General features: G+C 46.3%; 2 protein-coding genes across 2 annotated transcripts in view; both read right to left on the bottom strand.

The window, feature by feature from the left end:
• Window positions 1-1,754: 1,754 nt before the first annotated feature.
• On the bottom strand, window positions 1,755-11,855 carry LOC132207613 (proteoglycan 4-like). Its single transcript, XM_059643557.1, has 2 exons — window positions 11,738-11,855; window positions 1,755-3,352 (listed from the first exon to the last, which is right to left on the bottom strand). The coding sequence occupies exon 2, from the start codon at window positions 2,820-2,822 to the stop codon at window positions 1,839-1,841; it is 984 nt and encodes a 327-aa protein (XP_059499540.1). The 5' UTR covers window positions 2,823-3,352; window positions 11,738-11,855; the 3' UTR covers window positions 1,755-1,838.
• The window catches only part of LOC132207614 (uncharacterized), a 318,527-nt gene continuing 303,525 nt past the window's right edge, over window positions 11,838-26,839 (bottom strand). The window contains exons 6-7 of the mRNA XM_059643558.1: window positions 20,394-20,530; window positions 11,838-12,010 (exon numbers count right to left, since the gene is read on the bottom strand). Coding sequence (XP_059499541.1) covers window positions 11,845-12,010; window positions 20,394-20,530 — 303 coding nt within the window. The 3' untranslated portion in view covers window positions 11,838-11,844. The remainder of the gene's footprint in view (window positions 12,011-20,393; window positions 20,531-26,839) is intronic.

Below are 26,839 nucleotides of genomic sequence, written 5' to 3'. Positions count from 1 at the left end.
TCCTCTGAGTGCATCCTTTCTGTCCTCTTCCATTCAGCCCGTGCCTTTGAGAATACAGCCAGATTCCCCTTCAGGCTGCATTTCATTCTCCTCCCTGTCTCGGTGCTGCCACATACATCACCTGTCTCTCCATTTCCGTCTGCAACAGTTCTGTGAAACCCATCCCCCGCCCCGCCCCACCTTCCAGCTGCAATGTTGGAAGATCACCACATTGGGCATTGCCATGAGTGGTCCAGCGCATTCATATTTCTTCACAAAACAGAAACACAACTCATCAACAAGAGCAAGTGGCAGGCAAATGAGATACATCATACATCTAAAAACAGTTTGTTCTTCAAAAGTGGAACTAACTTGAATTTGTATGCGTACAATAGAATCAGGAAGAATAATACATATATAGCATGCAACTCATTTCACTGAACACATTTGTGCAAATAAATGATATCTCTGCAGTTCAACCAATTCCAACAGCATAACATTAGAGACAGAGCATTTGGAAATGATACAGAAATTTCAGATACTAATGATTTAAAGAGGAGTACAGATCGGGGAAACTGAACATGGTGTACACACAAAAATCCATTTCGCAATTGCAATGCCTCATTCTGGCAATTACATCTCTCTCCCTCAGTCTCAAATGGTCATCTTCCCATTCGATTTTCTTCTACTCTCTGGGCCACCCCCCATTAGCAGTTCCCTTCTCTCCCCAGTTTAGCGTCATGCCTTCCTTTACACTAGTATGTAATGGTACCTTTCAGGTACATGTTTGATTTTCGATGAACACACCACACGGGTTTGTGACCAGGTCGGCCAGTTGAACCTCTCAGAATGAGAGTTGACTGATTGTTCCATATTAACAGCCCAAATCAGGGAGCCCTGGCTGACAGATAAGAAGTGTGAGGGTCAGAGACGCTGACACCCTGGCAACTATCTCTGAATGAGGCAGTGCTAAAGTTGAAGACAGATCATTTGTAAATAAAAGTTGAATTGAAGATAGACACTGGCCTCTGTATTTCAAATACTCATTTAAATTACATCTCCAGCACTGGGTTTGAATATTATTGTTATCCTTTTGTTATCAAACATCTCTGTGTGCAGTGATCAGCAGGGTTATAACATGGAGGTGTCGGAACAGGATTGTTTAGATTCCCTACAGTGTGGAAACAGGCCCTTTGGCCCCACAAGTGCACACCAAACCTTGGAGCATCCCATCCAGACCCACGCCCCTGAACACTATGGGCAATTTAGCATGGCCAATCCACCTAGCGTGCACATCTTTGGACTGTGGGACGAGACTGAAACACCTGGAGGAAACCCACGCAGACACAGGGACAAGGTGCAAATTCCACACAGACAGTTGCCTGAGTCTGGAATTGAACCTGGGTCCCCAGTGCTGTGAGGCTGCAGTGCTAACCGCTGAGCCACCGTGCCGCCCCATATCGTGTTGCTTTTGCACAAACTTTGAAGAAGAGGAAAATGCCACTGATAATGGGAACTGCAGATGCTGGAGAATCCAAGATAACAAAGTGCGGAGCTGGATGAACACAGCAGGCCAAGCAGCATCTCAGGAGCACAAAAGCTGACATTTCGGGCCTGGACCCTTCATCAGAGACGGGGATGGGAGAGGGAACTGGAATAAATAGGGAGAGTGGGGGGATGCGGACCGAAGATGGAGAGAAAACAAGATAGGTAGAGAGGAGAGTACAGGTGAGTAGGTAGGGAGGGGATAGGTCAGTCCAGGGAAGATGGACAGGTCAAGGAGGTAAGATGAGGTGGTAGGTAGGAAATGGAGGTGTGGCTTGAGGTGGGAGGAAGGGATGGGTGAGAGGAACAACAGGTTAAGGAGGCGGAAACAGGCTGGGCTGGTTTTGGGAAGCAGTGGGGGGAAGGGAACGGCTGGGGTGGTTTTGTGATGCAGTCGCGGGAGGGGAAGAACTGGGCTGGTTTTGGGATGCAGTTGGGGAGGGGGAGATTTTGAAGCTTGTGAAGTCCACATTGATACCATTGGGTTGCAGGGTTCCAAAGCGGATTATGAGTTGCTGTTCTTGCAACCTTCGGGTGGCATTATTGTGGCACTGCAGGAGGCCCATGATGGACATGTCGTCCAAGGAATGGGAGGGGGAGTTAAAATGGTTCGCGACTGGGAGGTGCAGTTGTTTGTTGCGAACCGAGTGGAGGTGTTCTGCAAAGCGGTCCCCAAGCCTCTGCTTGGTTTCCTCAATGTTGAGCGGGTCAGGAGTGAGGGGGCAGGTCACTGTGAGGGGGCCAGGACTGCAGGGGCAAGTCACTGTGAGCGGGTCAGCACGGAGGGGGCAGGTTGCTGTGAGGGGGTCAGGACTGAGGGGGCAAGTCGCTGTGAGCGGGTAAGGATGGAGAGGGCAAGTCCTTGTGATTGGGACAGGACTGAAGGGGCGAGTCGCTGAGAGGGGGCCAGGACTGCAGGGGCAAGTCGCAATGAGCGGGTCAGGACTGCAGGGGTAATTCGCTGTGAGTGGGTCAGGTCTGCAGAGAGAAGTCGCTGTGAGCAGGTCAGGACTGCAGGGGCGAGTCACTGTGAGCGGGTCAGGACTGCAGGCGCTCGTCTGTGTGAGCGGGTCAGGACTGCAGGCGCTAGTCGGTGTGAGCGGGTCACGACTGTAGGGGCAGGTCGCTGCGAGTGGGTCAGAACGGAGGGGACAATTCGCTGTCAGCGGGTCAGGACGGATGGGGAAAGTCGCTGTGAGCAGGGCAGGACGGAGGGGGCAAGTTGATGAGAGCGGGTCAGGACTGGAGGGGGCAATTCGTTGTGAGCATTTCACTGAGGCACTGTCTCCCATTTCCATCTGTCAGTGCATCCCATTTGTCTCAGTCACTGCATCCCTATTTCCCTCTCACACTGCATCCCTATTTCACTCAGTCACTGCATCCCATTTCACTCAGTCACTGCATCCCATTTCACTCAGTCACTGCATCCCATTTCACTCAGTCACTGCATCCCATTTCACTCAGTCACTGCATCCCATTTCACTCAGTCACTGCATCCCATTTCACTCAGTCACTGCATCCATGCTGCATGGTCTATGCTATGTATAAATGTGGCATAAAATTCTGACTTGTATGTTCATTTCCTCTTGTAATAACATGTGGCATCATTAGCATCCTTAATCACTTGCATTTAATCAGAAAGCCTGGTACAAACACCAGATAACATGACAGTCCGAACAGAACGCATTTTCCAATGCTTTAAACATATAGTCATGTGTGTCTCAGTGAATAAAAATCCTCCTCATTTTACCGCAATTAAATCTCATAATAAAGGGTGTATGTCTGAAAGTCGTCTCATCCGAAGGAAACCAGACTTGCTCCAGGAAAGCTGCTAAAATATATCAAGAAAAATATATATGAAATGATTCTAGAAATTTCTGCAACACAAAGATCAAAGGAAACAATAGTTTGATGAACACACTGTTAAGTGTTGCACTTACACATCACATTTTGGAAAACAAACCACACTGATTTTCTACTTTATAAAAAAAATTGTTCCAAGTCTTCATTATGCAGCACTGCAGTGAACTGAAAAGGTGTAGAATTTTAACATGCATAGAAAGTATGTGCAGAAGTTAAAACAAACAAAAAAAAACTTCTGTCCTAAAAAGACAATATTATATTACAAAAAGGCAGGGAAGTTTGAGAACACAGCATCATGCTACCTGCAGAGATAGAGTTTTGCCTGCGTCATAGGGCCGATCAGGGATGGCATAGGGAACTTGTGTGTGGAGCCTGAGGAGGTAGGGGAAGCCCTAAATGAGTTTTTTGCTTCTGTCTTTACGAAAGAAACGAACTTTGTAGTGAATGAAACCTTTGAAGAGCAGGTGTGCATGCTGGAATGGATAGAGATAGACGAAGCTGATGTGCTGAAAATTTTGTCAAACATTAAGATTGACAAGTCGCCAGGCCCGGACCAGATTTGTCCTCGGCTGCTTTGGGAAGCGAGAAATGCAATTGCTTCGCCACTTGCGAAGATCTTTGCATCCTCGCTCTCCACTGGAGTCGTACCTGAGGACTGGAGAGAGGCAAATGTAATTCCTCTCTTCAAGAAAGGAAATAGGGAAATCCCCGGCAATTATAGACCGCTAAGTCTCACGTCTGTCGTCTGCAAGGTGTTAGAAAGGATTCTGAGGGATAAGATTTATGACCATCTGGAAGAGCATGGCTTGATCAAATACAGTCAACACGGCTTTGTGAGGGGTAGGTCATGCCTTACAAACCTTATCGAGTTTTTTGAGGATGTGACTAGAAAGGTTGATGAGGGTCGAGCTGTGGATGTGGTGTATATGGACTTCAGTAAGGCATTTGATAAGGTTCCCCATGGTAGGCTCATTCAGAAGGTCAGGAGGAATGGGACACAGGGGAACTTAGCTGCTTGGATACAGAATTGGCTGGCCAACAGAAGACAGCGAGTGGTAGTAGAAGGAAAATATTCTGCCTGGAAGTCAGTGGTGAGTGGAGTTCCACAGGGCTCTGTCCTTGGGCCTCTACTGTTTGTAATTTTTATTAGTGACTTGGACGAGGGAATTGAAGGATGGGTCAGCAAGTTTGCAGACGACACAAAGGTCGGAGGTGTCGTTGACAGTGTAGAGGGCTGCTGTAGGCTGCAGCGGGACATTGACAGGATGCAGAGATGGGCTGAGAGGTGGCAGATGGAGTTCAACCTGGATAAATGCGAGGTGATGCATTTTGGAAGGTCGAATTTGAAAGCTGAGTACAGGATTAAGGATAGGATTCTTGGCAGCGTGGAGGAACAGAGGGATCTTGGTGTGCAGATACATAGATCCCTTAAAATGGCCACCCAAGTGGACAGGGTTGTTAAGAAAGCATATGGTGTTTTGGCTTTCATTAACAGGGGGATTGAGTTTAAGAGTCGTGAGATCTTGTTGCAGCTCTATAAAACTTTGGTTAGACCGCACTTGGAATACTGCGTCCAGTTCTGGGCGCCCTATTATAGGAAAGATGTAGATGCTTTGGAGAGGGTTCAGAGGAGGTTTACCAGGATGCTGCCTGGACTGGAGGGCTTATCTTATGAAGAGAGGTTGACTGAGCTCGGTCTCTTTTCATTGGAGAAAAGGAGGAGGAGAGGGGACCTAATTGAGGTATACAAGATAATGAGAGGCATAGATAGACTTGATAGCCAGAGACTATTTCCCAGAGCAGAAATGGCGAGCACGAGGGGTCATAGTTTTAAGCTGGTTGGTGGAAAGTATAGAGGGGATGTCAGAGGCAGGTTCTTTACGCAGAGAGTTGTGAGAGCATGGAATGCGTTGCCAGCAGCAGTTGTGGAAGCAAGGTCATTGGGGTCATTTGAGAGACTGCTGGACATGTATATGGTCACAGAAATTTGAGGGTGCATACATGAGGATCAATGGTCGGCACAACATTGTGGGCTGAAGGGCCTTTTCTGTGCTGTACTGTTCTATGTTCTAACTGTGGGCACTGTAAATCAGCAACAAAAGCAGAAGTTGCTGGAAAAGCTCAGCAGGTCTGGCAGCATCAGTGAAGAGTGAGATCTGAGGAAGGGTCACAGGACGCGAAACATTAACTCTGACATTGTCTATGTCATACTGAGTTATGTCTATTGCTTCAGCAAAATCCAACCAACTCTGAATGAAAATCAATGCTTAAGGAATATCCAAAACATCCGCTGTCCCCGTTGTGGCTTCCTCCACATTGGGGAAACGATGCAGAGGCTTGGGGACCGCTTTTCAGAACACCTACGCTCAGTTTGCAATAAACAACTGCACCTCCCAGTCACGAACCATTTCAACTCCCCCTCCCATTCCTGACAGGATATGTCCAACCTGGACCTCCTGCAGTGCCATAATGACGCCACCCGAAGGTTGCAGGAACAGCAACTCATATTCTGCTTGGGAACCCTGCAGCCCAATGGTATCAGTGTGGATTTCACAAGCTTCCAAATCTCCTGTCCTGCCACTGCATCCCAAAACCAGCCCAGCTCGTCCCTGCCTCCCAAACCTATTCTTCCTCTCACCCATCCCCCCTCCCACCTCATGCCGCACCCCTATTTCCCCTCATCCCGCTCCCTTGACCTGTCCGGCCTCCCCAGACTGACCTATCCCCTCCCTGCCTCCCTACCCATACTCTCCTCTCCACCTATCTTCTCCTCCATCCATCTTCCATCCGCCTCCCCCTCTCTCCCTATTTATTCCAGAACCCGCACCCCCTCCCCATTTTCTGAAAAAGGTTCTCGGCCCGAAACGTCAGCTTTTGTGCTCCTGAGATGCTGCTTGGCCTGCTGTCTTCATCCAGTTCCACACGGTGTTATCTCGCATTCTCCAGCATCTGCAGTTCCCATTATCTCTCCAAAACAAAGGCTGCTGTCTTTCAAAACCCAATCTCAGATTTTGCAGATAGTCCTCACCCTGAAAAAATACCAAATATGTATAAACAGGAAAACTGGAGGTGAAACCATTCAAAAAATTTTCATTGGCACAACAAATGTTCCAACTGTAAAAGCAGGTTAAGCACCTGTACATAAGGAAACTTTAAACAGACACTTACAGCCAACAAATGTGAGAAATTTCCATTTCTTGCTGGATTACCAATTTTGCTGTTGGGAAAATAGGCCTAGGCTTAGCAATGTAAATTCAAACAAGATAGCCCCCTCTCAGAACTCAACACTCAGTCGTAGAGTTCTGTTTTCACAGGTTGGCGTATAATAGCATCAAGCACAATACACCAAATCTTCTTTGGTACCTTTTCCTTCCATAAAACTGCTTTTAGTAGATGCGCACAGAAATCATTTTATACACGTTGAACAGTTGGTAAGTTCAAGAGGCCAGTTCCAGCACTTCGACTTGCATCTGCTTCATCATCAAAACAGAACAAAATAAAGACCCACTCTTTGTAAGTCACGTTTTCCATTTTTAGTGACAAGGTGAAGTGCGAGAACTGCTCACTTGATGTTAAAAACTCCTAAGTATGTACCTATATATTTCAATTCTGTGAAATATGTGGAATGAGTTCGAGAGAAGGATTAATTTTCTTGTGCTGGGAGAGAGCTGGGACAGATAAAATAGGTTGAATGGCCTCCTCCCATGCTAAAAATGTCCATAACTGTTCTTGGCCCTGCGAAATTGAAGTGGCCATCCTTTCATTCTGACTGTGAGACGCAGCATGTTACGATAGATGGCATAATGAAGAAATCTTTTGTTATTAATGAATTTTTCAGCACTAGGCATTCTTCCGAAGTCAAATGTTCGATATGTACCTGTTGCACTGACTTGGTTCCAAACAGTTATAATGTGGAGGTGTTGGTGTTGGACTAGGATAGACAAAGTCAGAGCTCACATGACATCAGGTTATAATCTGACAGGTTTATTTGAAATCACACAAGCTTTGGGAGTGCAGTCCCTTCATCAGGTGCGGTCAGGGAGGTAAACACACAGACACACAATTGATAAGCAGACAGATCAAAACATCCTACAACTGGTGTGAGTGGAGTGTCAGATAATAAGTCTTCATCCAGGATGTTTGTTTGTTTGCAGATATTTTGTTGAAGAAACACACAACTTGTAGTTACAGTCAGTGTGGTATCTTATAAATTCTTGCTTTTGAAATAAAGGTTAAAACTCTCAGACAGATTCTGAACACAAGCCTCTAAACTACAAGTCAGAGTCTGACCTGAGATGTCACCTTTTGTACATTCCTGTTGCGCTGCCTGATTATCATGACAACACAGCACTGACATGGACTTTATAAACGCTTTACTTGCCTCTAACACTCTTGGTCACCTGCATAGAGTTATTATCTGACACTCCACTCACGCCAATTCTATGATCTTTTGATCTCTCTGCTTATAAGCTGTGTCTCCCTGTGGTCACCTCACGAACTGCACCTGATGAAGGGGCTGCACTCCAAAAGCTTGTGTGATTTCAAATGAACCTGTTGGACTATAAGCTGGTGTCATGTGACTTCTGACTTCAAACACTTATAGAATGTGTTTTCAATTCTACCGTGACTTGACAATAAGTCAACTTCTTAAAATTTATAAAATGAGAATGTCAAGTGAAGTATGTCTAACCTTGAGCGTTTAAAAAAGGAAATATTACAACCACAGTCCAGTCAGACAGTAAAGACAGAAGGAATGATTGAATCGACTGTGTCTGACACCACACAATTAATCCCCCTGATGGAAGAAAGGTTGGCTGCGTTCTCTTTCTTCAGGAACGTCCAGCTAATACCACCTTACTACTGCTTGTTTTATTCATCTGATGTTCCATCTAATTCCTTGCAGTCTTGGTCAAACCTTCATGTAATTTATTCAAATTTTCAATGAAATAAATTTAACTTTATATTCCACAATTTTAACATCTCCTTTTAAGGTTTGAACAGTTCAGTTCGTACAGTGCACATGTTGTGTTATTAATTGGAGAACATGGTGGAAAAATCAAGATATATTGACAAGTGAACAAATGGCTAACTTCTGTTTCCTTGTCAGTAATGCCTTTTGAACAGAACATTAAGTTGCGCAACTATGTAGAGATAACAATTTAAAACTGGGAAGACCACTTTGTGGTCCCCACACCAATCTCTATTCACTACCTACTGATTGCATTACTCCGCCTTGGCAACAATGTAATATTAGGCTTGTCTCAGCACAACCTTGGCATCTTGTTTATCCCATGATGAACGTCCGACCACACATTCATGCAATCCCTAAAGCTGTCTCTTTACATCTTTTCAATCCTGCCTACCTGTCTCTTGTCTTGGCTCATTAGCAGTGAAACCTTCATCGGGAACTACTTCACTTCTGGACCTGACAATTCCAATGCATTCCCTGTTGGAGTCCCACATTTGCCCATTGAAAACTTGACGTCGTCTCAAACTCCACTGCCCGAGTCTCACCTTGAACCAAATCCTCTTCTCTGTACTTTCTACCTGACTGATACGATTAACAGTAATTTTATTAAATTCTCATTTTTGTTTACAAATCGTTCCTTGGCTACGCCTATCGCTATTTTCGTAATCTCCACCAGTCCAACTATACTTCAGGATATCTGCACTCGTCTAATTATGTCCTCTTGCCCACTCTTGATGTTAAACGGCCCACTACTAGTTGCCAAACATTTAATTGTGTCGGCTTCAAACCCAAGAAGAGACTTCCTACACCTTCAGCGAGCAAACTCACATCCCGAACCTCAACCCGAGCAACAAATCTTCTCAAAACTCGCTAACTTCCTACACCTCTTAGCCTCTGTACGTTTTCTCTTTTAAGGCACTTTTTAAAACAATCCTCTTTCATCAAGCTCTTGACCGTCAGAACTAACAACTTAATAAGGCTCAGTTGTATTCTGGGATTGTGAAGACTCCTTTCAGACGCCTTCAAAGTTTCCCTCCATTAAAGAGATTTTATAAGTGGTTCAAGTCATTGCCAAGCAGAGGGGGACGAATTGGGGAGTTACTTCAAAGAGCTATGATATGCCAAACAACCTCCTTCCACACTGGCCAACTCTGATTCTACAAAAACAAAAATGATTTTCAGACTTGGGAAGATCCCTCAAAAATGTCACAAGTAACCAGCTTATGGGCAGAGTCGAGCTGCTGAGATGATAGACCAGGATTTAGGGGTACCAGGAGTGATAATATGCTGAACACAATCAAATTTTGAGGTTGTAGAATGATGTGGTCTTCATCATTTTTGACACTTGGACCATTTTCCTTCCTTTCCACAGAACAAGTCAAATAGCGGCAGCACAATGTTGCATGGCTGCTCAAGCCTGCTCCACCGTCGATGATGATTGTGGCTGGTCTTACACATCAATTAAACTTTTGCTCATATCTCATCCTCTTCTCAAAACATCGATCTATTCACGTGTAGTATCCCTCTCGCTACCTTCATGAGAATTCATTCCAATCACTGAACTCCTAACGCTGACCCACCCCAGGTCAAAAAATTCATAGAACATAGAACAGTCCAGCACAGAACAGGCCCTTCAGCCCACAATGTTGTGCCGACCATTGATCCTCATGTATGCACCCTCAAATTTCTGTGACCATATACATGTCCAGCAGTCTCTTAAATGACCCCAATGACCTTGCTTCCACAACTGCTGCTGGCAACGCATTCCATGCTCCCACAACTCTCTGCGTAAAGAATCTGCCTCTGACATCCCCTCTATACTTTCCACCAACCAGCTTAAAACTATGACCCCTCGTGCTAGCCATTTCTGCCCTGGGAAATAGTCTCTGGCTATCAACTCTATCTATGCCTCTCATTATCTTGTATACCTCAATTAGGTCCCCTCTCCTCCTCCTTTTCTCCAATGAAAAGAGACCGAGCTCAGTCAACCTCTCTTCATAAGATAAGCCCTCCAGTCCAGGCAGCATTCTGGTAAACCTCCTCTGAACCCTCTCCAAAGCATCCACATCTTTCCTATAATAGGGCGCCCAGAACTGGACGCAGTATTCCAAGTGCGGTCTAACCAAAGTTTTATAGAGCTGCAACAAGATCTCACGACTCTTAAACTCAATCCCTCTGTTAATGAAAGCCAAAACACCATATGCTTTCTTAACAACCCTGTCCACTTGGGTGGCCATTTTAAGGGATCTATGTATCTGCACACCAAGATCCCTCTGTTCCTCCACGCTGCCAAGAATCCTATCCTTAATCCTGTACTCAGCTTTCAAATTCGACCTTCCAAAATGCATCACCTCGCATTTATCCAGGTTGAACTCCATCTGCCACCTCTCAGCCCATCTCTGCATCCTGTCAATGTCCCGCTGCAGCCTACAACAGCCCTCTACACTGTCAACGACACCTCCGACCTTTGTGTCGTCTGCAAACTTGCTGACCCATCCTTCAATCCCCTCATCCAAGTCATTAATAAAAATTACAAACAGTAGAGGCCCAAGGACAGAGCCCTGTGGAACTCCACTCACCACTGACTTCCAGGCAGAATATTTTCCTTCGAATACCACTCGCTGTCTTCTGTTGGCCAGCCAATTCTGTATCCAAGCAGCTAAGTTCCCCTGTATCCCATTCCTCCTGACCTTCTGAATGAGCCTACCATGGGGAACCTTATCAAATGCCTGACTGAAGTCCATATACACCACATCCACAGCTCGACCCTCATCAACCTTTCTAGTCACATCCTCAAAAAACTCGATAAGGTTTGTAACCTTAATAAGGAACTGATCTCGCCTGTATGGCTGAGCTGGCTTTTATAAAGTTTGCCAGTGAGAGAGTCCCAGTGAGAAACATTCATTAAAAAAAATAATTGCATGGATTGCTCTCCAATCCTAAACTCTATTCAAATTCAGTTGGTTTGTGATGCAGAGTGATGCCCTGCAGAGAGGGCTCAATTGCCATACCAGTGAGCTTACCACAAAGGGTCTTCGCCTCAACCGCTCTACTTGACTGAGGCATGGTGATCTTCAGGTTAAATCATAACCAGTTGTCTCTCTCTAAGGAGTCGCCAAATGGCGTGCTAAGACTTTACCTTTAACCCTGATAACATGGCAACAAGCAGACAACTCAGCTGATGTCACTGACTAATAGAATCCTCAATTATACTGATATTCATGTTGTGATATCACCAGAAGGCATGCTCAACTAAGTTTTAATTTGCAAATTCAGTGAACAACCATTCAATCAATATTACTGAAGTACTCATATTACTGATCGTCTCGATACAACATTCTGGTTACATCTGTTCATAAGTGAAGTGTAATGTAATTGCACTTACTGTGGTTTTATCAATGTGATCCTGCAATGAGTCAATAAGCAGGTCACCCACAGGTTGCCAATCAGTGTGGACCCCCTCAGCTGTTATCACATGAGCCTCAAGATCATCCAGAGCTTTCTGCAGTTCTTAAAGTTTCTCCAACGCCTTTTCCACCTGTTTCTGCCAGTTGCTCGCACGGGTTTTCAATTGCTCCCAATTTTCCTTCACTTCTGTTGACTGTTTGCGGACAGCTTTGGCAATTCTCTGGGCTCTCTCTTCCGGGGTAGGTTCTGGAAATATGAAGTGCAAATAATTTATCAACTGTTCATGATTTTGATCGATAGATTTTCTTTCTAAACCCCTTTCCTTTCAAAGGTCTCTCTGGACTTTCTCCTGAAATTGGGATATATAAGACTGAAGCACATCAATGATAAATTCTGTAATTAGCTAGCAGATCGTGGAGCCATGAACAGAGAATCACAGACAACCAATACAAAGCCAAATAAAATTCCGCAGATATTTGAAATTTGTCACTACCAAGGAAGCTTTAAAAAAGGAAAAGGATTAGTGACTAAATGGGTACAATTCTCAACAAAAGATTTGAAAAATCCTTTCAGTGTATCTTTCGTAGCTATGAGACAAACATCCAACACAAACCAACTTTCATCTTTCAGGACTGGCAAGTTAGAATGATAAACCCAAAGTCTACCCTGCATAGTTCTCTCTCGAACTCACTTAATGAGGTTGTTAAGATATGTAGAGATAACAAAGTGTGCAGCTGGATGAACACAGCAGGCCAAGCAGCATCTGAGGAGCACAAAAGCTGACATGTTGGGCCGAGACCTTTCATCAGAAAAGGGGGAGGGGGAGAGAGTTCTGAAATAAATAGCGAGAGAGGGGGAGGCGGATCAAAGATGCATAGAGGAGAAGATAGGTGGAGAGGAGACAGACAAGTTAAAGAGGTGGGGATGGAGCCAGCAGAGGTGAATGTAGGTGGGGAGGGAGGGAGGGGAGAGGTCAGTCCGGGGAAGACGAACAGGTCTCCGGGGCGGGAAGAGGTTAGGAGGCAGGAAATGGGGGTGGGGTTTGAGGTGGCAGGATGGGATAGGTGGGCTGGTTTTGGGATGCGGGAGGGGGAGGGGTGATTTTGAAGCTTGTGAAGTCCACATTGATACCATGGAGTGCAGGGTTCCCAAGCGCAATATGAGGTGCTGCTCCTGCAACCTTCAGGTGGCATCGTTGTGGCACTGCAGGAGGCCCAGGATGGACATGTTACCTGAGGATTGGTAGGGAGAGTCGAAACAGTTCACGACTGGGAGGTGCAGTTCTTTCGTGCAAACTGAGCACAGGTGAAGCGGTCCCCAAACCTCTGTTTGGTTTCCCCGATGTAGAGAAGGCCACAATGGCAACAGTGGATACAGTCTACCACATTAGCAGATGTGCAGGTAAACATCTGTTTGATGAGGAAATTCTTCCTGGGGCCTGGGATTGGGGGGAGGTATCGGGACCAGTGAATTTTCAACGTTGTGATGACAACATTTATGGATATGCAGGGAAAAGTGCTGGGTGCCGGGAGTGCTAGAGGGGAGTGTGGAGCGGATAAGGGGGTCACCTAAGGGTGGTGGGAAAAACGTCTTTGGTGGTGGGGTCGGATTGCGGATGGCAGAAGGGTCGGAGGACGACGCATTGAATCCAGATGTTGGTGGGGTGGTACGTGAGGGCGACGAGGACACTGTTTTGGTAGTTATTATGGGGTGCGGGTGAGAGGGATGAGTTGTGGGAAACGCGGGTGACACGGTCGAGGGTGTTTTTGACCACTGAGGAGGGGGAAGTTCCGGTCCTTGAACAACCCTCAACAGTTTCTCTTTCAATTCCTCCCACTTCCTACAGACAAAGAGGGTGGCCAGGGTAGCCAAATGGGCCCAAGCTATGCCTGCCTCTTTGTAGGTTACATGGAACGCTCCCTCTTCCGTACCTACACTGGCCCTCAACCCCACCTCTTCCTCCGTTACACTGATGACTGTATCGGCACCGCCTCGTGTTCCCACAAGGGGCTCTAACAGTTCATCCACTTCACCAACACCTTCCTCCCCAACTTGAAGTTAACCTGGACAATCTCTGATACCTCTCTCTCCTACCTGGAACACTCTATTTCCAACCACTGAGAAACAAATATCCATTTCAACTCCACCAATTCCCACAGCTACCAAGATTACACCTCCTCCCACCATATTCCTGCAACAATTCATCCCCTATTCCCCATTCCTTTGCCTCTGCATCTGCACTCCCAGGATGAGGTATTCTATTCCCGTATATCTCAGATGTCCTCATTTTTCAAGGACCACAACTTGCCCCGCTCTGTGGTTGATAACGCCCTCGACCGTGTCTCCAGCATTTCCTGCAACAAATCCCTCTCACCCCACCCCGCAACAACAACCAAAACAAAGTCTCCCTCGTCCTGACGTACCACCCCACCAACCTCCGGATACAACGCATCATCCTTCGAAACTTGCAGATTCTCTGGGAGGCTACGGAGGAGGTGGCGGAGCCTTGGGCCTTGATCTTTGAATCCTCATTGTCTACAGGTCTAGTACCAGAAGGCTGGAGGGTTGCAAATGTTGTGCCCTTGTTCAAAGAGGGCAGTAGAGATGACCCAGGTAATTATAAACCCAGTGAGCCTTCCGTCTGTTGCAGGAAAAGTTTTGGAAAGGATTATAAGAGATAGGATTTATAATCATCGAGCAAGCACCAATTTGATGGGAGATAGTCGACATGGATTTGTCAAGGGCAGGTCGTGTCTCACAAGCCTCATTGAGTAATTTTGGAAGGTGACCAAGCACGTGGATGAGGGTCGGGCAGTTGACGTGGTGGACATGGACTTCAGTAAAGCCTTCGATCAGGTTCCACATGGTAGGCTATTGGAGAAAACATGGAGACATGGGATTGGGGGAGATTTAGCAGGTTGGATTAGAAACTGGCTTTGGCTAAGGAGGCAACCAGTGGTGGTTGATAGAAAATATTCAGCCTGGAGTCTGGTTACTACTGGTTTGTCTCAAGGATCTGTTTTGGGACCACTGCTGTTTGTCATTTTAATAAATGACTTGGACGGAGGCATTGGTAGATCGGTTAGTAAGTTTGCAGATGACACTCAAGTCGGTGGAGTGGTGGACAATGTGGAAGAATGTTGCAGGTGACAGGTAGACTTGGATGAACTGCAGAATTGGGCGGAAAGGTGGCAGATGGAGTTCAATGCGGATAAATGTGAGGTGATTCACTTTGGGATGAATAATAGGAAGGCAGAATATTGGGTCAATGGAAAGATTCTTGGTGGTGTTGCTGTGCAGAGGGTGTCCATCTATGTCGATCCCTGAAAATTGCCATCCAGGTTGATAGTGCTGTGAAGGCGGCTTCCGGTGTTTTAGGTTTTATTGGCAGTGGGACTGAGATCCAGAGCAACTGTCCAAAAAACTGGTGCGGTCTCATTTGGAATATTGCGTACAGTTCTGGTCGCCCCATTACAGGAAGGATGTGGAAGCATTGGAAAAGGTGCAGAGGAGATGTTGCCTGGTCCGGAGTGAAGGTCTTCTGAAGAAAGGCTGAGGGACTTGGGTCTGTACTCATTGGAGAGAAGGTGGTTCAGAGGGGATTTAATAGAGACATACAAGATGATCAGTGGATGAGACAGGGTGGACAGTGTGGGTCTTTTTCCGAGGATGATGACGTCAGCTTGTATGAGGGGGCACAGCTAAACAGTGAGGGATAATAGATTTGAGATAGATATCAGAGGCAGGTTCTTTACTCAGAGAGTGGTAAGGATGTGGAACCCCCTGCCTGCCAATGCAGTTAGCTCAGCCACATTAGGGGCATTTCAACAGTCCGCGGATAAGCATATGGATGATAATGGGATCGTGTAGGGGGATGGGCTTCGATTAGTTCACTGGTCCATCCACATCATCGCAATGAGCAAAAAAGCACACCGTTGTCTCTACTTCACAGGAGGCAAAGGCAATTGCATGTGCCCACAAGGGCAACTTTCATTGATGTACCACAGAAAGCATCCTATCTGGATGCATATCACAGCACGGTTCCTCTAGCAAAACAATCCCTAATTATTATGGCTCCTGCCTTTCTTCTTCCAGGCAGAATTAGTTCTGCTTTGTCATAACTAATTTGGGAGAAAATCCACGCTCAGTCTAAGTTAATTCTTCCAACAATTCAGATACCATGGAATACTGAGCAATGAGTTGGTGTGTGAGAAAAAGAGAGAGAGAGAGAGAGAGAGAGAGAGAGAGAGAGAGGGAGAGGGAGAGGGAGAGGGAGAGAGAGAGAGAAAGCCAGAGAGGTTGGGGGGTGGGGGAGGGAGAGAGAGCGCGCGAGAGAGAGAGAGCGCGAGAGAGAGAGACAGCGCGAGAGAGAGAGACAGCGCGAGAGAGAGAGACAGCGCGAGAGAGAGAGACAGCGCGAGAGAGAGAGCGAGAGACAGAGAGAGAGCGAGCGAGACAGAGAGATGGGCGATGAGGGAGAGACAGACAGACAGAATAGGTGACAGAATGTGAGTGTGTGAGCGCCTGCATCAGACACTGAGAGAGATGTTGCTGAGGTGGAGATAGTTGAGAGTGTCGATCACCAACAATCTCTCCTGGTCCACCCAGATCGTCGCAATGGGCAAAAAAGCACACCAAATGTCTCTATTTCCCCAGCAGGCGAAGGTAATTTGGAGTGTCCGCAAGGTCAACTTTCATTCATGTACCAGAGAAAGCATCCTATCTGGATGCATGTCACAGCATGGTTTGGCAACAGCTCTTCCTAAGACCACAAGAAACTGCAGAGTCATGAACACAGCATAGTCCATCATGCAAACCAGCCTTCCATTCGTTGATTCCACCTCTACTTCCCGCTGCCTCGGGAAAGAAACTGACATAATCAAAGGCCCTTCTCACCCGCCAATTACACTCTCTTCTCCCTTTTTCTGAAGGGAAGATGTAAAAAAAGTTTGTATACATGCGTGAAAAGATTCAAGAACAGCTTCTTCACCGCTGTTATTGGACATCTGAATAGGACACTGAAAAGCTTAAATCTAATTTTGATCTTGCTCTCTGTGCATCTTCTCTGTAGCTGTCACTATGTTCCGTTTCACTAATGCGCCTTGTTTGATATCACCTGTCTATACTGCATGCAGAAGAAAACTTTTCACTGTACCTGGGCACATGTGACAATGATGACTCAAATCAAGATAATAACATGTGAGGCTGGATGAACACAGCAGGCCAAGCAGCATCTCAGGAGCACAAAAGCTGACGTTTCGGGCCAAGACCCTTCATCAGAGATGCTGCTTGGCCTGCTGTGTTCATCCAGCCTCACATTTTATTATCTTGGATTCTCCAGCATCTGCAGCTCCCATTATCTCTGACTCAAATCAAATTGACTGTGTGCAAGAGAGAGGTGAGCATATGATTGTGCTCAAGAGTGCAAAGGCAGTGCATGAAAGTGTGTGTGTGCGCATGACAGAATGTGTGTGCCAGTGACTGTGCTTGAGAGTGTGTGAAAGGGAGTTAGCACAAGAAGCGAGTGTTACAGCATGCATGAGGGAGTGAGTGAGTCTGTAAGTGTGAGTGAGCTTGACAGCAAGTGAATTTGCAAACCTTAGTGTGTGAGGGAGAGATTTGTGGTAGTATGTGTGTACTTGAGAGTGAGAGCATTGGCAAAAGATCCTGCGACAGTGCATGCAAGTGTGCCACAGATTGTGTGCAAGACCGTGTACGACTGTGTGACGGTATGGAGTATGAATGAGTGAGAATGTGACAGAGTGTGTTCGTGAGAGACTGTGTTCCTGACTTTTTTGTGTGTGTGTGTAGTGTGTTTGTGCATGAGGGACAGAATATGCATGTGCAACATAGTGTGACTGTGAACCTCTGTTGGTGCCTGTGAGTGAAGTGATGGGGGAGAACAGGGAGAGGAGAGATAAAGACAGAGAGAGAGAGAGACAGAGAGAGAGTGACAGAGAGAGAGAGAGAGAGAGAGAGCGCATGAGAGAGAGAGAGCGCATGAGAGAGAGAGAGAGATGAGATGAGGAATTAGAAATGATGGGTGGTCAATACCTGGAGGAAAAAAAGAACAGTGTGTGAGTGTTAAGAGAAGCCGCTGGATGTAACATGGAGGCTATTTTTTTTTTATTGTACTAAATGAAAAGCAAGTGTCACCTCTCAGTGTTAGGGGACAGGAGATGTGCATTCGAGAAGGAGATATCGTCAGCCTTGTCAGAGACAGCAGACAAGTTGCAAATGCATAGAAACTGACATTAAAGCTTTCTTATCAATGTGTAAAGAGGTGAGACAAATATGACGAGTCAATATTGTACCTTTGCGCTCAGGAAAATCATGGAATCATGAATCAGAGAACCCTTACAGTGTGGAAACAGGTCGGTCAGCCCAACATGTCCACACTGCCCCTCACAGCATCCCACCCAGACCCATCCACCTATAACTCACCTAACCTACACATCACTGAACACCTTGGGAAATTTAGCATGGCCAATCCACCGACCTTGCACATCTTTTGACTGTGGGGGCAAACTCGAGCACCCGGAGAAAACCCATGCAGGCACATGGAGAATGTGCAAACTCCACACAGAAAGTCACCAAAGGGTGGAATTGAGACAGTGGTGTTAACCAGAGCCACTGTGCTCTATATTATGTGAATTCAGCTGCAAGCATTTTTTTTTTAAAGAAGGGAAACTTAACATCGTCACAGGATTAGAGTGCTTTCAATTTTCTATCAGCTTGGAAAACTTTATCCATATCTGCTTTCACAAGGGCAAGGTGATGGCAATGGTGTGAGACCGGTTAGTATGCAGCAGCTCGCCGTGCAAAACATTAACGGCACTTTCATTGCTTTTTTCCTAGGGGCATAACAGAAAGACAAGAACATGAAAAAATCCTGAAATCTTTCTCCAATTTCAATCTCAAAGGGACCATCCGTTCCTCAAAAGTCATAACCAAACTGAACATGGGCCTCCTGCAGTGCCACAAATGATGCCACCCCAAAGTTGCAGGAACAGCAACTCATATTCCGCTTGGGAACCCTGCAGCACAATGGACATGGCTGACAGCTCTGTCAACCACGAATGCAAGGAATGCTCAGTTGAGGAAGAATGCAGACATTTCGGAATCCCTCCAGCAGAAGATGATATCATTAGAACAAATGGATCTGTCTGGACAGTCCTGTTTGTAGATTTTGGGAAGTAAGACTCTATTGTTTGTCATCAAGGATATGGTTGAGTGATCATATTCAGACTGAAGAGACCAAGAATGTGAGGCTGGAGGATGGGTGCAGAACCACGCCTCTCGGAATTCCTGTACGTGTCTATGCTTGGCTTGGGCTACTACGGTTACCTTGTCGCAGTGTCCTCTGAGAGGCGTGATTCTCCATCCATAATGCAACCAACAAACAGATACAATTGGACCCCCACACACAAACCCATACAGATCAAAACCGGAAATGACAGTACTCATGGTAACAGACTGGACAGTGTCAATTCCAGACAGAGTAGAATAACATCGTTTCATTGGAGGCTGTCCCGATGATGTCACCGATCATGGTGACGAAACGTCTGAATGAGAAGAAGCCAGCTCGGCAAGCAAGTTCACAACCTCAATCAGAGAACTGGCTGTTTTGAACTACCTTGTTCAAGAGTTTCAGTTTTGATTTTGAATGTTAAATCTCTCCCACATAGGGATGGAGGATTACTGTTAACAGCTGCATTCCAACTAATTCATATCGAATCATTATTGTTTTGACCAGTCTTCGGGTCAGGCTCCCTCGGTGACTGAGTCTCCCAAATTGTTAAGTTCCCTCGTGAAAGACTCCCCTTCTTTACACACCCAACTAGATCCACCTCAGTTGGTATCAATTAAGCTGATTAAAAAGGATCTTTGTCTGGTGGATACCTTCCTATGTTTCAGAAGGAGTCAAGGTAACTCAGGGTGACACGGTGACTCAGTAGTTAGTAATGCTACCTCACAGCACCAGGGACCTGAGTTCCATTCCAGCCTCGGATGACTGTCTGTGTGGAGTTTGCACATTCTCCCCTTGTCTGTGTGGGTTTCTGCTGGGTGCTCTGGTTTCCTCCCACAGTCCAGAGATGTGCAGGTTAGGTGGATTAGCAATGCTGAATTACCCACAGTGCCCACGGATGTCTAGGTTAGGTACATTAGCCATGGGAAATGCAGGCTGACAGGGATAGAGTAGGGGAATGGGGATGGGTCTAGGTGGGATGCTCTTTGGAGGGTTGCTGTGGGCTTGTTGAACTGAGTGGCCTGTTTCCACACTGGGCATTCTATAAAACTAGCTTCTCCTGAACTCCTGAGAGAGTGAGTTTATCAATTGCTAAATGCAAGAAGTCATAAGGCACCACAAATATGCACAAGTTAGAAACAAGAAATCAGCTCAAAAACCATAAAAGGTAAGAGGGATACGGATACTTCAGCCTTTGGATTGTTTGTGAAGAATAGAAAGTGGGATGTTTTGGCCACTAAATTGGGCGATCCCCGTGATGTTGATCTGAATTCAGCAGTTAATTTTGAGATTCTTGTTGAAATTCTTTTGACCTTGTTTCCCTTTTGACATTGCCCAGGTTTGCAGAGCTCAGAGCAAGAGATTTTCTTTTCTTCTTACCTGCAGCATAGGGCGAGGAAACAGCTGTCCCAGAGCCGTGACCTCCGCAACTCCTGAGACCACACGAGCACGTTCGCCCAGGAATACACATGGACTGATATGAAAGAACTATCGGGATAACAACACTCAGCGTGGTCCTGGAAAAGACAGCATGTACAAACAGAAAACAGCTGTAAATAGTGTCAAGAGGTGAAATCAAGTGATAAAGCTAAATTCATGGCTCTTTGCTTGCGTGCTCATTGTATTCAGAACAAAATCAACAAATTAAAGCACATTTCTAGGTTGACGGGCATGATTTTATAGCTATTACAAAGACATGGTTACAAGGAGATCAACACTGGAGGTAAGTGCGCAGGGCTATACGGCATTCCAAAAAGACAGGCAGGAGGGAAAGTGACTGTAAGCAAAGAAATTAGTCTGAGAGCAAGAAACGATCTTGGGTCGGAAGATGTAGAATCCAATTTTATTTATTTGTTAATGGGAGGAGGGCATCCCTAGCTACGCAGTGTTTATTGTCCATCCCTAATTGCCCAGGGGACAGTTCAAAGTCAATCATATTGCTGTGGGTCTGCAGTCACATATAGACCAGATCATGTCAGCGTGGCAGTTTCCTTCCCGAAAGCACATCAGTGAACCAGCTGAGTTTTTCTGACATTTGGCAATGAATTCATGGTCATCATTATATTCTTAATTCATGATTTTCTTTTGTATTGAATTCAAATTCCACCATCTGCTGTGCTGGAATTTGAACACAGGTCCCCAGAATGTTATCTCAGTCTCTGAATTAACAGTCCAGCAATAATACCACTAGGCCATTTCCTCCCCCATCGTGGAACAAGAAAGCCTGTAGCTGATTCCCACTTGGGAAAAACAGTGAACCAGGAGCTTCTTAAATGGGCGATCGCATCTCCTTACATTTTAAGACAGCCATGGATAATCAGGACCTTGTGGGAAGGGACGAAATTGGGGGAGGGAAAATTACATCAGTGTGAGGTAGGAGCTGAGCAGTATTAATTGGGAGGAGCTTTTATTGAACAAAAGCTCAATAGTGGGAGTTATTTAAAGACCTCCTCTTCAGTTCAGAACTGGCCTATTCCAGGGAAGGAGGAATGACAAGGATGGCAATCGAAGGACATACGGACATAAGAAATAAAACAGGAGTAGGCCATCTGTCTCTTCCAGCTCGTTCCGCTGATCTTTTTTGCGGACTCAGCTCCACTTACCCTCCCATTCACCAGAACCCTCAATTCCTTTCCTGTTCAAAGATCTATCTGTTTTGGCTTTCAAAACATTCAACAAGGGAACCTCAACTGTTTCAGTGGGCAGAGAATTCCACAGATTCACAACCCTTTGGATGAAGAAGCTCATCCTCAACTCAGTTTTAAATCTGTTCACACTTATTTTGAGGCTGTGCCCCCGAGTTGGAATTTCGCCCATCAGTGGAAACAATTTCCGATCCATTTGTTTCATAATTTTGAAAGTTTCTATTAGATCACCCCTCATTCTTCTAAATTCCAGTGACTGCAATCCTAGTCTACTCAATCTCTCCCCATACAGCAACATTTTTAATTCTGGAATCAACCTCGTGAACCTCCTTTGCACCCCCTCCAGTGCAAGTACATCCTTTCTCAAGTGAGGAGACTAAAACTGTACAAACTACTCCACACCAAGCCTCACCAGCACCCTATACAACTGTAGCATACCCTCCCGATTTTTAAACTGCATCACTCTTGCAATGAAGGACACTATTCCATTTGCTGTCTCAATTACCAGCCGCATCTGCAAACTACCTGATTCAGACACAAGGCTGCCCAGCTCACTCTGCAGAGCAGCATGCTACAATTTTTCACCATTTAAGCAGGACTCCATTTTTCCATAATTGCTACCAAAATGGATACCCTCACATCTACCATCATTGGACTCCATCTGCTAGACCCTTGTCCATTCACTTGAACTTTCTTCATCCTTGCACAGATTTTCATTGTCCTCTTCAGACTTTATTCTCTCACTCATTTTAGTGTCATCTGTGAACATAGAAAAATACAGTGCAGAACAGGTCCTTCGGCCCTCCATGTTGCGCCAACCTGTGAACTAATCTAAGCCCATTCCCTCACACTATCCCATCATCATCTCTATGCTTATCCAAGGACTGTTTAAATGCCCTGAATGTGGCTGAGTTAACTGCATTGGCAGGCAGGGCATTCCACGCCCTTACCACTCTCTGGGTAAAGAGCCTGCCTCTGACATCTGTCTTCAATCCATCACCCCTCAATTTGTAGCTGAGCCCCCTCGTACAAGCCAACATCATCATCCTGGGAAAAAGACTCTCACCGTCCACCCTGACTCATCTTTCTCTGATCGTCTTGTATGTTTCTATTAAAGGCCCTCTTAGCCTTCTTCTCTCCAATGAGGACAGACTCGAGTCGCTCAGCCTTCTCTCATAAGACCTTCACTCCAGACCAGGCAACATCCTGGTAAATCTCCTCTGCTCCTTTTCCAATGCTTCCGAATTCTTCCCGCAATGGAGCGACCAGAACAGGTCGCACGAGCGTTTTGTGCAGTTGCAGCATGACATCACGCCTCTGGAACTCAATCCCTCTACCGATAAAGTCCAACATACCATATGCCTTCTTCACAGCACTATCAACATGGGTGGCAACTTTCAGAGATCTATGTACATGGACGCCAAGGTCCCTCTGCACATCCGCACAACCAAGAATCTTTCCATTGGCCCAGTATTGTACCTTCCTATTATTCCTCCCAAAGCGAATCACCTCACATTGAACTCCATTTGCCACCTTTCCGCCCAATTTTGCACTTTATCCAAGTCTCCCTGCAACATGCGACATTCTTGCACATTGTCCACCACTCCACCGACTTTAGTGTCATTTGCAAACTCACTAACCCATCCACCTATGCCTGCGTCCAAGTCATTTATAAAAATGACAAACAGCAGTGGGCCAAAAACAGATCCTTGAGGCACACCACGAGTAACCGGACTCCAGGCTGAATATTTTCCATCAAACACCACTGGTTGCCTTTTTACCGAAAGCCAGTTTCTAATCCAAACTGCTAAATCTCCCTCAATCACATGGCTCCGTATTTTCTCCAATAGCCTACCATGTGGAACCTTATCAAAGGCTTTACTGAAGTCCACGTACACTACGTCAACTGGCCTTCTCTCATCCACATGCTTGGTCACCTCCTCAAAATCTCCATGAGGTTTGTGAGACACGACCTGCCCTTGACAAATCCATGTTGACTATCTCCAATCAAATTGTTGCTTCCGAGATGATTATTAACCCTATCTCTTATAACCCTTTCCAAAACTTTTCCTGCAACAGACGTAAGGCTCACTGGCTGTAATTGCCTGGCTCATCTCTACTACCCTTCTTTAACAAGGGCACAACATTTGCAATCCTCCAGTCCTCTGGTGTTAAACCTGCAGACAATGAGGACTCAAAGATCAAAGCCAAGGGCTCCGCCACCTCCTCCCGAGCTTTCCAGAGAATTCTCGGAAAAATCCTCTCAGGCCCAGGGGATTTATCTAGCTTCACACCTTCTAGAATTGATAACATCTCCTCCTTACTAACCTGAATCCTTTCAAGTCTAATAGCACGTATCTCAGTCGTCTCCTCGATGATATTCTCCTCTTCCTCAGTGAAAACAGATGAGAAATATTCATTTAGCACCTCTCCGATCTCTACCCGATCCACACACAACTTGCCACTTCTGTCTTTGATTGGCCCTATTCCTACCCCAGTCATCCTTATATTCCTCACATACCTTAAGAAAACTTTACAGATCTCCTTTATTCTACCTGCGAATGACTGCTCAGGACCCCTCCTTGCTCTTCTTAACTCTCTCTTTAAATCCTTCCTTGCTCATCTGTAACTCTCCATCGCATCAACTGATCCATCTCATCTCAACATCACATAAACCTCGCTCTTCTGCCTAACGCGAGATACAATTTCTTTAGTAAACCACGGTTCCCCTACCTTATCACTGACCCCTGCCTGACAGGGACGTACCTATCAAGGACACGCAATATCTGTTACTTAAACCAGCTCCCCATTTCGATTGTCCCCATCCCCTGCATTTTGCTACCCCATTCTTTGCCTCCTAAGTCTTGCCCAATTATAATTGCCTTCCCCCATCTGTCAGTCTTGCCCTGTGGCATGTTCCTCTCCCACTCCATCGCGAAACTAAACGTAACCGAATTATGGTCACTCTCTCCAACGTGCTCATCTACCACTAAATCAAACACCTGGCCTGGTTCACTGTCAAGTACCAGATCCAGTGTGGCCTCCCCTCTTGTCGGCCCTTCGACGTACCGTGTCGGGAAACGCTCCTGCGTGCATTGGACGAAAACTCATCCATCCGACGTACGAGAGTTACAGCATTTCCAGTCAATGTTTAGGAAGTTAAAGTCTCCCATAATGACCACCCTGTTCCTTTCACTCCTGCCCAGAATCGTTTTGCCAATCCTCTCCTTCAGATCCCTGGAACTTTGCAGAGGCCTATTAAAAAACACCCAGCAGCGTGGCCTCTCCTCTCCTGTTTCTGACATCAGCCCATACCACCTCAGTAGACCAGTCCTCCTCAGAAGTTTTTTCAGCCTCCGTTATACTGTCCTCGACAAACAAAGCCACATCTCCCCCTCTTTTCCCACCTTACCCGATCTTACTCAAAGATCTGAACCCTGGAACCTGCAACATCCATTCCTGACCCTGCTCTATCCATGTCTCCGTAATGGCCACAACATCGAAGCCCCAGGTACCTATCCATGCTGCAAGCTCACCTCGCTTATTCCGGATACTCCTGGCAGTGAAGTAGACGCACTTCAATTCAGCTTGCTGTTTGCCAGCACACTCCTGTGACACTGAGATCCTGTCCATGTCCTCTCTATTCTCTTTCTCCTGTGTACTGAAACGACACCACAGTTTCCCATCCCCTTGCTGAGCTAGTTTAAACCCACCCGAAAAGCACTAGCAAATTTCCCGCCCAGAATATTGGTGCCCCTCTGGTTCAAGTGGATACCGTCCTGTTTGTACAGGTCCCACCTTCCCCTGAATGAGCCCCAATTGTCCATGTACCTGAAGCCCTCCCACCTGCAGCATCCCTGCAGCCACGTGTTCAGCTGAAATCTCTCCCTGTTCTTTGCCTCGCTATCACTTGGCACGGGTAACAAACCAGAGATAACCACTCCGTTTGTTTGAGCTCTAAGCTTCCAGCGGAGCTCCCTGAAATCCTGCCTGACATCCCTATCCCTCTTTCTACCTATGTCGTTGGTACCTATGTGGACCATGGCTTGGGGCTGGTCACCCTCTCCCTTCAGGACCCCAAAGACACTATCCGAGATAACACGGACCCTAGCACCTGGAGGCAACGCACCAATCGTGAGTCTCTTGGGTTCCAAACAAGCCTTCTATCTGTCCCTCTAACTATTCAGTCCCCAATGACTAACACTCTCCTCCTATACCCCCTTCCCTTCGTTGCAAGAGCGACAGACTCTGTGCCAGAGACCTGCACCCCAGTCAGTATTGAGGTAATGCCTCATCGTAAGGAGGTCAGAATTGACGGAGTGGCAGATATTTAGAGGGTCAGTACTGAGGCAGTGCACAACCGTCAGAGGGTCAGTACTTAAGGAGAACCCCATTATCAGAAGGTCAACACGAATGGAGAGTCACATCGTCAATGGTTCAGTCCTGAGGAACACTTCATTATCATAGGGTCAGTCCTGAGGCAGTGCTTCACTGTCAGAGGGTCAGTATTAAGGTTTAGAATTGAGGGAGTGCTATCTGATTATGTCACTCTGACAATGAGGCACTGCCTCAGGAATGAGCCTCTGACAATGAGGCACTTTCTCACTTCTGAATCTCTGACAAGGAAGCATTCCCTCAGTGCAAACCCTCTGTATGGACCCGATGTCAATGAGGCACTCGCTGAGTACTGACCCTCTGACAAAGTTCCAATAGCTTGCTACTGACCTTCTAATCATGTTTCCCCCTCCCCCATTTCTAAATCTGTTACATTGAGGGCACTGCCTCAGAACTGACACACTGGCTATAAGGCAGTCCGTAAAGACTGACCCGCTGATCGTGAGGCTGTCCCTCAGTTAATGACCCTCTAAATATGAGGCACTCCCGTAATTCTGACCGTCAGGAGCTACCTCAATGTTGACTCACTGATATAGAGGCACTGCCTCAGAATTGACATGCTGACGATGGGGCACTTGCTCAGGACAGACCCTCTGATAGAGCTGCAGGTTTGATATTAGAGCAGTGATGCACCGCGAGCAGGTCAGTATTAAGGGAGTGCCACACAGTCAGTGGACCAATATTAGGGGAGTGCCACACTGTCAGAGGATCACTCTTAATGGAGTGCTGCACTTGTGGTGAGTGAGTACTGAGGCAGTGCAGCACTGCAAAGGGTCAGTCATGAGA

Source organism: Stegostoma tigrinum, unplaced genomic scaffold, assembly GCF_030684315.1.
Source record: "Stegostoma tigrinum isolate sSteTig4 unplaced genomic scaffold, sSteTig4.hap1 scaffold_111, whole genome shotgun sequence".
Classification (NCBI taxonomy): Eukaryota; Metazoa; Chordata; class Chondrichthyes; order Orectolobiformes; family Stegostomatidae; genus Stegostoma; species Stegostoma tigrinum.
Note: the sequence above shows the minus strand (reverse complement) of the source record. Positions and strands in the feature narration are given on the sequence as shown.